This window comes from Sitodiplosis mosellana, unplaced genomic scaffold (genome assembly GCF_009176505.1).
Source record: "Sitodiplosis mosellana isolate CC-2019 unplaced genomic scaffold, AAFC_SMos_1.0 Smas_scaffold_3, whole genome shotgun sequence".
NCBI classification, from domain to species: domain Eukaryota; kingdom Metazoa; phylum Arthropoda; class Insecta; order Diptera; family Cecidomyiidae; genus Sitodiplosis; species Sitodiplosis mosellana.
This window is the reverse complement of record NW_022595246.1, coordinates 3,709,829-3,722,365: the sequence shown is the minus strand read 5'-3', so window position 1 is coordinate 3,722,365 and position 12,537 is coordinate 3,709,829. Positions and strand designations below refer to the sequence as shown.

The following is a 12,537-nucleotide window of genomic DNA, read 5'->3' as shown; positions in this document are numbered from 1 at the left end:
AATTAAAATGTACCTTTCACGGTGACCATGGTACCGTCACCGACGTCGCCCAATGACACCACTTTAAATGCAACGGGCAATGTTTTGTTGGAGCGCCAATGCGGCGGCAAAACGGTGCATACAAACAATGGACTTCCCGTTCGTATCAATTCACCTGGATGCTCGGACAGAAAGTCTCCTAATGTGCGTTCGGCCAAAATGTCTGACGTCATTTTTGTGTATGCATCATTTAGCAGACTGGCTGCCGTTGGCGGCGATGTATTTTCGCTGGATGTGCCCGAGGCAGTGGCCGATGAACCTCCATTTGAGGTTGCGCTTCCGGTATTTGTGCCACTGCCATTTAGATTGTTGTTATTTGCTGTTGTATTACCGGTAAGATGCATCTTGGTGGTGATTTTTTTCCGAATTTTTGCAGAAATTTTTCTAACTTGCGGAGAAGAAAGATGAATTTTTATGTTGGGATTTTCCCTAATGCGTGACTTCTTTACTTTTCCAAGCGGAAAGTATTTTCGTTGAAAATCGTTAGATTTCGTAACTTTGTGCTGTTGAAAACTGTAATTTCGCGCGTTGAACTTTCACAAAATCCTGAAAACAAAGAGAAACAACGACTCAATAAATGGAAATGCAACATTTTACTCAAATCAGAATTGGATCAAAAATTTAGACATCAACTCGTTAGACAACCTCGGAACACATGCAGCGCATTTTGTAAATGCGTACGAGCCGAGGCATCGCTTTTGGAAAATGTATGAATTTTCGCTTGTTCAACTAGCAACAACACAACGTTTGAATCGCATAATTTAAATCTTATTGCTGACAATGAAATTGTTTCGGCATGGCAAATGGGACAGTGAGTGATGCAGAGAGCGCCATTATTATTATCAGGCATCCGGTTGGGCAAAAGCAGCGACGGCAGCAAGCGTTTTACGTTCAAAATGATAATGTGTAGACAATTGGATAAATATATGGTCAGATGTATACCTTTTTGGTTTAATGGTTTTGTTTTATATGTGCCGATTCCCTAACTCTCTCTCTCTCTCTCTCTCTCTCTCACACACACACACACTTGCCGCAACATTCGCACGCTTCAACCATACATGTATGTATGTCTATCGAAAGGCAATGGCTTCTCGGCCCATTTTCGAACCAAACATTTTCGTTAATGTTGAATGTTTAGAATGGCATAGCTCTTGTTTAGAGGTTTCCTGACATCAAAATGTTTAGCGGTCATCGAGCAATAGTCAGAAGTTGTTGCCACACTCTGATTGCGACACAACGACATTGTCGTTCGAAATGGATTCATCTACGATATAATTTAAGCGTGTACGACACAAAATCGTTGTAGTTGTTTATTTTTTTTAATTCTTATGGGCTAACTGTGTGACATTCAATTCGAGTTTGGTCCTGTCAAAATGAATCACATGCCTTTTCTAACCTTTGCATTTTGAACAACCGACCAAAAATTTAGACAAGAAAAAACCATTCTTGAACAAGGAATTTTCACCGTGAACAAAACCAAATTCCAGCATATTTTCATAGTGTATAAAAATATTTCATGCGATAACATTCTCCGGAAAACCTCATTAAATTATGCGAATACACCTGAATCGCAGTTATTTAATTCGGTAAGAAAAACCGAAATAACCATTTTCGGTTCGTTTGTGTGTAGATCTCTCACGAAGCTTATTCACGCCCTTTTCCCATTCTCTCTCTCTCTCGCCAGGCAAGAATCGTTGGTGTAGTTTCGTTTTTGATATGCAGCATAAAAACAATGATTTTGTGTTGGCACAAACCTCAAACAACAAAAACAACAACGGTTCAATGTGGTCAAAAAGGAACTACCATTGATACCACTGTAAATTCGTGAACTATTCACTTTTGTACGTATGTATCGTTCTGGTATTTTCGGACACCTTTTTCACCTTCACACATTCCGCAGTACATTCAACCACAATACGAGACAAACACGAAACAAAAAAAAATCACCGACACAAAACCGTTCAAAGTGCACCAACGCAGCAAAAATAGTTTTCTACATTTTCAAAATTTAGCGAAAATTGTGCTCTACAATTTCGAAATATTTGATTCGGTCATGTACGGAATTTAGTTAATCTTCAGCACAGAATTGATCACGAACGAAAAATGTATTATAACATTGATTAAATGAGATAACAACGCGCGAGTTGTCGCCTGTAAATCGGGCGAACGGTTTATGATTTATGAAATAGGAAAATCCGCGCGCGCTCGATAAATCGAAATATATTTTGTGTAGAGACTGGCGACGATGACGACGACGACGATGATGACGCGCTCTGGCACTAGTATGTGCTGGCTGCTGGCACACACGAAATACACACATATATGTGCTAAAGTGGTTACATCGATGGTTTTACGGATGTATGCTAAGCCAGGCACTTTTCAATACCACTCACTGTGTTTATACGAGTCGTGCGCGCGGAAAAATCCACCGCAAACAAACAAAATCGAAATTCACACCGAAAACACATTCAGCCACTTTTCAATATGTTTTTACCATAACAACGACCGTAGCTCGGTGGATCCGAATACCAAACTTATTTTTAGTCAGCTACAGCGTGGAATAACCTATGATTACCATTCGCTTCACTCTGTTACGTGAAATGGGCGATGTTGTACGTGCACTAAATTACGGCTTTGTTAATAACCCAGACATGATGCACGAGACTTTTTTTTTCAATCAAAATCAGAAAGCATCGAGCTGGAATTGCAAAGCAGCAGCGGCAGCAATCCACACAATCGATCCACTGTCAGGAATAAAATATTGCCGGTTTGTTTGTGATAAAATACATCGATTAGATTTGTTTGGTTTGGAGTTTTGGTGCACTTAAACAGCTATTACAATCACAATGCCTCCATATCGATCTTTCGATTTAAATGGCATTGTGGTATGGAAACGTTCGGAATTGCAAGAATTTTGATAAACATATTTTGTAAAGCACTTTTGATATCGCTGTTGGATTAAAACCGTGGAAATTATTTTACATAGGAAGCCTTCGGAATGGAAATTGCCGGAAATTGGTTTTGTTCTTACAGTTAGCACGTTAAAGTAATTTTAATGTAGAACATTCAATGGTGGTTTTAGTGCGAAACTCGGCTTTGGGGATAAAATTCATAGAATTTGCGTGTCATTTCGATCAAAATGAGGATTCGGTGAAATTCTAGCCCTATAGGGCTAACAATTAAATATATTCAATTCGTTTAACAAACAATTCTCTTCAGAAATACATTTTGAATCATGAAAACAGCAATAACTCAGAACAAAATCACTCAATTGTACTAGAGCAGTACTAGAGCACGACTCTCTATTTCAGTCTATTTTATCATTCGATTCAAAATTTGTTTATTTCAGCTGATCTTATTTTCCATTCCGAAAATATGAAAGAAAATGATAAAAGTGATCGCTTGTTCACAAAATGTGAGTCATTTACGGAACACAAAAAGAAAAATACCAACGGCCACACACATTGTCAAAGTATCTTCAACGTTTAACATTTTATCTCTTTTTTATTCAAACGTTTTTAATTACACACATTTTTTCATATTACGCTTTTTTTTTCTTCTCCTCTAGAGCTATTTTTCGGTGTCCGAAATGTGTTGTGCGCGTCGTCACATATGTGTCTCTTTGAGCGAAATATATAAACATGTTCAATTTTATGGCGAATATCACATGGTCGCGACCAAAATGAAACTAAAGAGAATTATTACGGTTATTAAAATGGTTGTACAAAAGTTCATAGGGACGATGCATTTTTTTTTCGGGTGTGAATGTGTGTTCAATGTGCCTCTATGTAAACCAAAAATAAATAAACATACACACATCACACGAAACGGCAGTAGCAGTAATCGTAAATGAGGCACACCATTTCGAAAACACATATAAACGCGAATGATTTCGCGGGGCCAACACATTGGGATATTCTCCTCGGAGCAATTATTATTAAAATTCATAATTCGTATGAAAATTTTTCTTTCACATAAACAAAAGACTCGCTTTGTTTACACGTTGACTATCTTTAACGTTATGATTTCCGTTCCGCTTTATTTGCTGCATTTCTGTTGTTTTTTTCGTTCTTCATTTGATTCGGGAGTAAATCTCTCGTATGGCGATACAGAGCAATTGTAGCAATGCCTAAAAAAAGAGTCGCTTTGTAATAAATTAATTAAAATGTCGAATGTGTGTGCGACATTTTAAATAATTCACTCTCTGGCAAACAATCGAGCACATATCATCCGTGTGGACTGGTGGAATGGGACATTCGATTCGAATTCGAAATACGGTGGAATATATAGACTTGGGATTGTGGAGAGACAGTCTCATGAATCCGAATTGCGTGTGTGTATGCAGAAGAGAGAGAGAGAGAGAGAGAGACAGAGAAAGAGAAAATTAATTTCAAATTGTCACCCGCATCTGGTGGAAACAATGTGTCATCGTCAACGACACGACAACACATATGCAATTAAGAAATCTCACACTCGCGTACGTACGTTTCGATGTGCGAATCGAACAAAGGCGGTTTAATTGCAATTGAAAAAGTTCGTTTTCCGAAGTCACACACACACACACACACAACACGGAACAAAAGAAAGAAAAATCGCAATTTTCAATGAAGAAAATTGAAATGTTTTCAGTTAAATTGTGCTCAATTCACAATGGTGCAATGCGAACATCATTTACACATGAGAGAAAGAGTGCTCGGGTCCACGAGTCGGTGGAAAGTTCGTTTTTCCGTTTTCTTTCATCGTATCGCATAAAGAAAACTCCTACTTTTTCTTATTCGCCCGTGTGCCGCAGCCAGCGCAGTGCGTACCATTTTCCATATTTTTTTTGGTGCTCTCTGTGTTCGTCTTCTTGCTTCTTTCGTGTCTCTTATCTGCCAAAGGGGTGGAGTAACTGGAGAAATGTGAACCAACGGAAAAGCGTCTTCTTTTTTCCTATGCTTTGTGATAAGAAATACCATCACTGTTGCCACCAACAATGCCTAACGAAAGATTTAAATGACAATTCCTCGAGGGAACATCGGCCGCTTTGGCAAAATTTCATCGAATTTTCCATTATTTGATCGAAATTGAATTTGATTTCCGAAGATTAATTGCTGTTTAAACATTCCATTGACAAAGTTGATGTTTTTTTTACTGTTATGATGAACGCAATCATCTTTATCCCTTCGAACAAATGTTCAAATTGACAGAAGCATGCAAACAGGTTTGGTCAACAATGCATGCAAACAAAAAAAAAGAGCAGCGTGGAAAGGAGAAAAAAAAATCGAAGCCGAAATAAAAACATCGTTGGCATAACCGCATGAGCAACCGAGCTGGAGGAAATAATAACCCAGGACGTAAAGCACACAAATTAATAATAACAAAATGTGCGACATTCCCCAAATGCACAAACAAAGTAAAAATGTCGAACGCGCACAGAGATAACCATATTAAATGAACGAAATGGAAAAAAATGAGTATATTGGTAGCGGGAGAGTGGCAAAAAAAAGTCAACAACAACAGAATGGCCGTGGCCAATCGACACGTATTTGAACAGAGAGCGCATCAATGATGATGATGATAACAAAAAAACGCCAGAGAGAAATTGGGAAAATAACAGAGATTGCCGAGCCGACCAACATAAAAAAAACGCACAGCGAGTGAGAGAATGCATGCAGACATACAGCAGTACAACCAACTGCAGTGAACTTGATATCGATGCCGATGAAATATAAAGCTCTAAATCACCAAAGCGAATAATTTTTTAATTTCCATTTGATATTTTAAACAAGCAGCTGAAATTTTCCGACGCTCTCGCCATCCCAGACGAATGCAATGGATCTTGTGCAGCTTTTTCGCTTGTTATCTGCATATTGAGCTCCATCAATTTGGCCATAGCATTACATGGTTGGTTAGCACGTTTTATGCTCGTGAACACAATGGAAAACGCAACGATACCGAAAGTGAATACAAACTCACTCAATCTCTCTTTCTCGCCCGTTCGGGAGCGTTTTTTTCTCTCTCTTGCTCACGCGACATATCTTTTTGTTTCAAACCGAATAAGTATAATCCAATTAAAATTCACTCATGTCACACATAAACACATGCGGAATGTACGTGAACGGTTATTATTCTTCTGTTCGGCTGGTTGTCGCATTTTTTCTTCTTTTTTTCATGCTGTTCATTACCAGTTTTCGGCGAGTTGGTGAATTTTTCACGTGAACACAAAACAACAACAACAACAACAACCGGACAATGAACAGAAAAACAACTGAAAAACACACAAAACTGGCAAATGAACATAAATTGGAATGAAGTGGAGAAAAGAGAGGAAAAAAGAAGCAGTAGTAGTAGTAGCGATACAACACGAATCGACCGGTACGGTTAAAAAAAAAAATGAAACGTGCATCGAGATGACCAACGGACGAACGCAATGTGTGATGTCAGAGGCAGCAATCAAAACAGCACAAGTGCACACACGTTTTTATTATCCGCCGCTTTCTGTTGCTATTCAGAATAGCAAAATGACATCGGTACACCGAATGGCAAAAGAGCCATCGAGTTTCAACAGAACAGTCGAAAAAAAAGAGAATCCCTGGCGCAACACACCAACGAACCGAAAACAAGAAAAAAAAACTCGCAAAAAATATTGAGTATGCAGAAAAGGTTTAATTGTATCTATTGGATAGGCTTTTTAACTGGTCACCCGAGCGAATGTCATAACGCAAAACGAACACGTTTTTTTTCGCTCTTATTCGTCGTGCCGCGCCAATTCGAAATGGTGAATAGGAAATTTTTGTGCACAAAAATGCCTGTCTGTTGGTTTTTTTTCCCGCTGTTGCATCGATGTAAATGGAGTTTTATGTGTGTTTACCGCCGCTTGGAACTGGAATACCGGGAGAAAAACAAAGCCCGAATGATGGAAAAACAAAGCGTAAAATATACACATTCATTTTCGCCTGCAAAAATTTACTAGACAACCAGAGACTGAGCAATATACGTACGCGTCGGTGGCGATGTTGGTCAATTTTTCTGTTGATGTGAACTCTCACTCGCTGTTTACGCGCATTTTTTTCTCATTCGCTCTCTCCCGCACGTTCGGCCTACACTTTTATTCCGTGATGCGTTTGGTGTTTTTCGGCAATGAAAATTCGACCGAAAAAAAGTTTCGCTTGCTTTTTTGCTTGTTCAGTTCACTTGTAATGTCACACTGCCAAAGAACGACTGTATAAAAGCCGGGAACAGATTGAAAAAAAAAATGCGGAAATTTTTCTAGCAGTCGGCTGTGAATCTAGTTAGTTAACGCCGATTTTGTGTGTGCAATGAATGATTTTTTTCCGCTTTATGTTCAGATATGTGTGTTTTTTGGTGGCTGCATACAGTATTTAAGTATTTAAGCGATGGATTTTTTTATCTGTACATTCGATGACTCGTGTTCTTTTTTCTTCTCTGTGTTGGCTGGTTTAACACATCAATTGAGTTCTTTAGTTCGGCGCTTGTATTTGTTAGGCGTTTAGTGTGATGTTGGCAATGTTGTGTTTTACCTCAAAAAACACTGCAAAAATCAATTGTTCAACATGATATGGTCATTTAAGCCGATGTGCGTTGTCGTTTTTTCCCTGCTGCTACTGCTGCAGTTGTTTATTTCTTTTTATCACTGTCGTTGGACGTATGGGTGTCTCTTTTATTGCCGACAAGTAACACTTGTTTTAAGTTAATTGTTGTGCCGTTTGTTGACTTTTTCTCTCCAACTTTTGTAATTCATTTAACGGATCATTGTTTTGTTTTTTTGTTTGCACACAGATTTTTGCCGCTTTTAATTGATGTGACTGATTTTGGTCGAATAAAACATTCTTTGTTAGGAGGAAAAAAAAACTTTCCCCAAAAAAATATCTTGCACTAAATCCAAAAAACTACTTTTTTAGTTGTCAAAAACACTAGAAAAGCTCAATTTAATTTGTCGCCAGAGTAAATTGAATTTCCTCGCCGTGGTATACGAAGAAAGGACTTTTAACACCAACCAAATTGTTTAACTGCGAACTTCAGAAACACTGTTCACTTGGTAATGGTCAATCATCGTATGAATATGTTGTGCTCTTGTTGCCCGACTATTCACTACTCGTGCGTTTGATTTTCTCGATGTTGTCTCTCGGATGGTGATGTTGCTGCTGCTTGTCGTTGCCACAACTTTTCGTAAATATTGGCATTTCACGGATTCACATGGATGTTAGGCTTATAGCTACAGCTCTCACTCGCCTGCACACACTTTCTATTTTATCAAACAAAGTGAAAAATATATGTACAACAATTATTCACACAAATACAGACACACACACGCGGGCGCCAAAATGCACAGGCAAATGGGCTCATTCGCTTGCTCTCACTCTCTCTCTAGCTCGAGTTAGCCCAACACAGCGCTCACGCTATATGGGAAAAATCGCATCAAACATATATGTGATACGATGAAGAAAGGGTTTCACACACATATGTGCTGTCGGTGCTGCTCTGTGTGTTGTAAGCAAATGCTTATGAATCGAATTTATTTTTGGTCGTATTTACATATGTAGCTAACGCTGCTCTCTCTCTCTCTCACTCTCTCTCTCTCTCTCTCTCTCTCTTTCGGAACGACGGAGAATGAGAATGAGCCTAGCGAGAATGTTGCGTTAGCAACTCAACCAAATTGTGTTTTGTTGCTATTGCCGCTGCTGCTGCTGCTGCTGCTGCTGCTGCTGCTGCTGCTGCTGCTGCTGCTGCTGCTGCTGTTGCCGCGGTAGCTGCATCGCACTTTGTATATATACAAAATTTATCCACTTTGCCGCACAATATTCAAACGAGTATGTGTTTTTACATTAATGATGTTACTGATAATAATCACTGGAGCTCGTATGGAGTTGCACGCAAACAGAAGCTGATTACATACACATCACATGATTATAGTACCAGTGGCAGTTTTGAATGTGAACCCAAAAACTACGATACTCTCTCTCACACACATACAGCAACGTGAAGCGGGGCAACCAAATACATAACCAAACGATTTTCTTTGCTCCAAACTCAAGTGATTTTCACTCAATTTTCATTTTGCTCAAATTTTCTCAAAGCCAGCGATTTTCATTCGATGTACTGGAATTCGCTTGACAGGGGGATTGAAATGTTCATAGCTAAAAGCTAAGGAGTTTTTTCAATTCTGCTTTGTTTGATTTTTTAGAACTTTTATTTCTGTTTTAGTACGCAATTTATCCATTTGGTAAAGTCGAGTGGAAAATCAAAGTCCAATAAGAAATTTTCGCATTGAAATTACACTCGATTGAGTGTCTAATTTATTTCTTTAAGAGATTCAGATGTTCATAATGATCACGAAAAAAAATTGATTGAAAAAAATTAATGACGAAAAAAATTGAAATCAAAATAAAAACAATTAAAAAAAATTCATTTCTGATATGTTTTAAAATCACGTTTTTCTGCTTCTTCTTTAAACAGCGTTTGTTCATTGAGAGTCCTATTGGATTTCATCAAAAATAATGCTGATCATACGCTCCATCGATCGACTGATGAAAATTCACTCAAAATGTTCCACTCATTTGCATTCATGTTGAGCCGTTTAGCAACGAGCTGTTATACATTGTCGTATAGAGTCAAACGTGCGCGCTCGTTCGCTCGTTAGGTATATAAAACGCTTGAAACGATGAAGAAGCATTTAAATTAATGATATAGGCAGCAGATAAGTTTCTGCGGAGTCCCACTAAATACACATAAACCGACAATCAACAGACCCGCACACAGAACCGTTGCTCGGAAACACACACATGCCCCAACGCTAGTGGCACAGTGAGAGCCGAGTGTCAATGGTGAAACAGAAGAAGACGTTCTGAAGCGTAGGAGAGAAGCAAAGTGCTGGCAGCTAGTGGAAAAAAGGCAACCGAGCCGAAAAATACGACGTTAGCCGTGTGTGTTGCACGCAAAACAACCAAAATTATGAAAACATAACGGTAAGAGAGACAGCAACATGCCGAGGCTGGGAGAGATAGAGTTGGCGAGCGCAGCGCGCACACACAAACCAAAATGTGGAAAATCTGTTGTGCGGTCAAAATGGGTTGGATCAAAAAAATCATTTATTCGATATGAAACTATACACTTGCACCACACTTGTATTCTATGTGCCAATGATAAAGTATGACATGTGACACTATCGGATGTTGGGAAATAGCGTGAAAATGAGGAGATCGTTTGGTTTTTTCTTGTTTTGAAAATTGGAAACATTCTTCGGTAAAGCAATAAAAGGGTAAATCCGGAAAATTTCTTCCCAAATCCTAGTGTTCTAATTGCTTTTCAAGCCCAAAAATCGTTAATAGTTTTTCTTCTTTCACAACAAGTATAAGAATGTGACAATAGTTTTTGAAACGGTACAGTGTTGGTATCGTCGTCGGTGGTGACGTTCGGTTCGTTTTGATAACGACGCAAAAACACGTGTTACGGGCGGAGTTAAGGAATGTAGTTGCGCGGTTCGAACGAGCTCCCTTACACACATACACATGCTCACGTACGAATTTGGCAATCAGTTTCTCACTCGCTCGTTCACTCTCACTGCACACACATCAAACACACTGTTATTTTCGTGGCCTCGTTTGCCTCTATGTATCCGGCCGTTGGTTGAACTGTGGATTTAATTAGAGCGCGCACACAAAAACTCGTTACATGGGATTTGCATGTCGTTTGCTCCTCTCCTTTACTCGACTTCGATGTATTAGTTCGGCACGACGTTTCACCATTGTAGGACCCTCATACACTACACACATGAACACATACGAGAGCCGAGCCGAGCACTTGCTCTTTTGTTTTTCGAATTTTCGGTCCTAATTTTAAATTATTTATTGCAGCAGCGGGCACACACATATCTCATACATTATCATAGCATCCTTTTTTGCACACCATTTTCTTATTCAATGTGCGCGCTCATTTGGCGCTTATATACAACCAAACAAACGACACAATACTCACTATGCTCGGCACTCGGGCTACGAGTATGTGTATGTGTATGTATTTTTTTTTGTCTGTCCAATTTTCGGCTAAGTGAGGTTACTCTGGCGAATAGTGTGTTTTTGGTGTGAAATCCCAGGGAGTTGGAGGCGAGCAAGAGAGAAAGAGAATGAGCGCGTGTTTGCTAGCCAATATACTGGTGGTAAAAGATGTAAACCAGATTTTGTGCTCGATGTGCGGTAGCTACATAATTGGAAAACCAGACCATAGTGAGGTCTTATCAGCGGTTCCAGTTAGTGGCCGAAACTGCAACCAATTTTCTATAAATATCTGTTATTCATGTGCCGCCACTGAATCGGTTGATTTTTCAACCAAAAACACTGGGTTCATATTTGATGGGAACCGCCCGACAACCGACCGACACATACCGACAGACACACAAAGAGAGAACATCAAATTCGGCATTCAATCGGTTCGATGGCACTTAAATGGAAATGATAAGGACCGTAATTCACACAGCTTAGACGGTTTAATTTCATTGCGTGCAAACGATTTTTGGCTTTCCATGGAATTTCGAAAGATTTTACTCTGGTGAGGCCGGCGGAAGATTTTATAGACTTTGAACATTTCAACGATAATTTACGAATTTTCACATGCAAAATAGGCACTTTTATCACCAGCAATTGTGTTCAGATAATGAAATCGTCTGACATAATCTTTTAACATTAACATTTATGAAAGGTTAAATCGTTCTCATTTACAGAATCTCCTTCAATGTAAATTTCATACGATTAAATCGCACCTTCTACGCAAAGTAACATACAAAACTCTCCATTACTCTCAAACGACTTCTTCAGTATTTGTTGGAAACTCATTTGGTGTCAAATATTTTCATCGCAATTGTTAACTTGAAATGCGAATTTCTTGAGCCCCAGAAAAATGTTACACAAAAACTTGACAACATAAAATCTTTTGTTTGTGGCATTCGAGGGAGTTGCACACACAATTAGCACATATGCATGTAAATTGAAAAAGACAAAAATCAAGCTTGTTGCTAACTGAGGCGTAAAAGAAAATGAGAACCCTCTTCGTGTTGTATTGCTGAAATCTTTTGCGTTTTCAAGTGCCAAGCAATCCGAACCATTGTGAAAATGGTGCATCGGTTTTGGCATACGTGTCCATGTAAGTCCCACTTATCAAGTAAGAAGTGTAAGAGTTTCTAAGGATCTTTTTCAGCCATATTCTGGCTGTAATCTGCACTGTAAGATGTAATAATGAGTGCAAGTATGCTAATTAAAGCGAATGATACCGTACAAAAGTGTGTTCATTTGTTCATTTGTTCAGTTTGTGCCACTTGTTTCGAAAAGTTTCAAATGCAAAAGCGATTTTCTTCTGCTCGACTTCTTCAAACTCGGTTCTCTGCATATGGGTACAATTCCTATTTATAAAACTTGGAAGGAAAAAAAACCCAGTCAAGCAAATGGCTTAAACAATGGAAATGTGCGTTCACTTTGACGAAATGTGAGAATGGTGCTCATTTTA

The 12,537-nt window shown here is 38.9% G+C and overlaps 1 protein-coding gene across 8 annotated transcripts in view; it reads right to left on the bottom strand.

Annotated features, from left to right (window-relative positions):
• LOC129565949 (protein lozenge) overlaps positions 1-8,196 on the bottom strand; it is a 28,531-nt gene extending 20,335 nt beyond the window's left edge. For 6 of the 8 annotated variants that reach the window (XM_055441339.1, XM_055441341.1, XM_055441340.1 and 3 more), the window contains exons 1-2: positions 7,023-8,196; positions 14-585 (exon numbers count right to left, since the gene is read on the bottom strand). In XM_055441339.1, the coding sequence (XP_055297314.1) occupies positions 14-383 (370 nt within the window). In that variant the 5' untranslated portion in view covers positions 384-585; positions 7,023-8,196. The remainder of the gene's footprint in view (positions 1-13; positions 586-7,022) is intronic. The other 2 variants (XM_055441344.1, XM_055441346.1) reach the window with 1 other exon arrangement.
• Between the last annotated feature and the right edge of the window lie 4,341 nt (positions 8,197-12,537).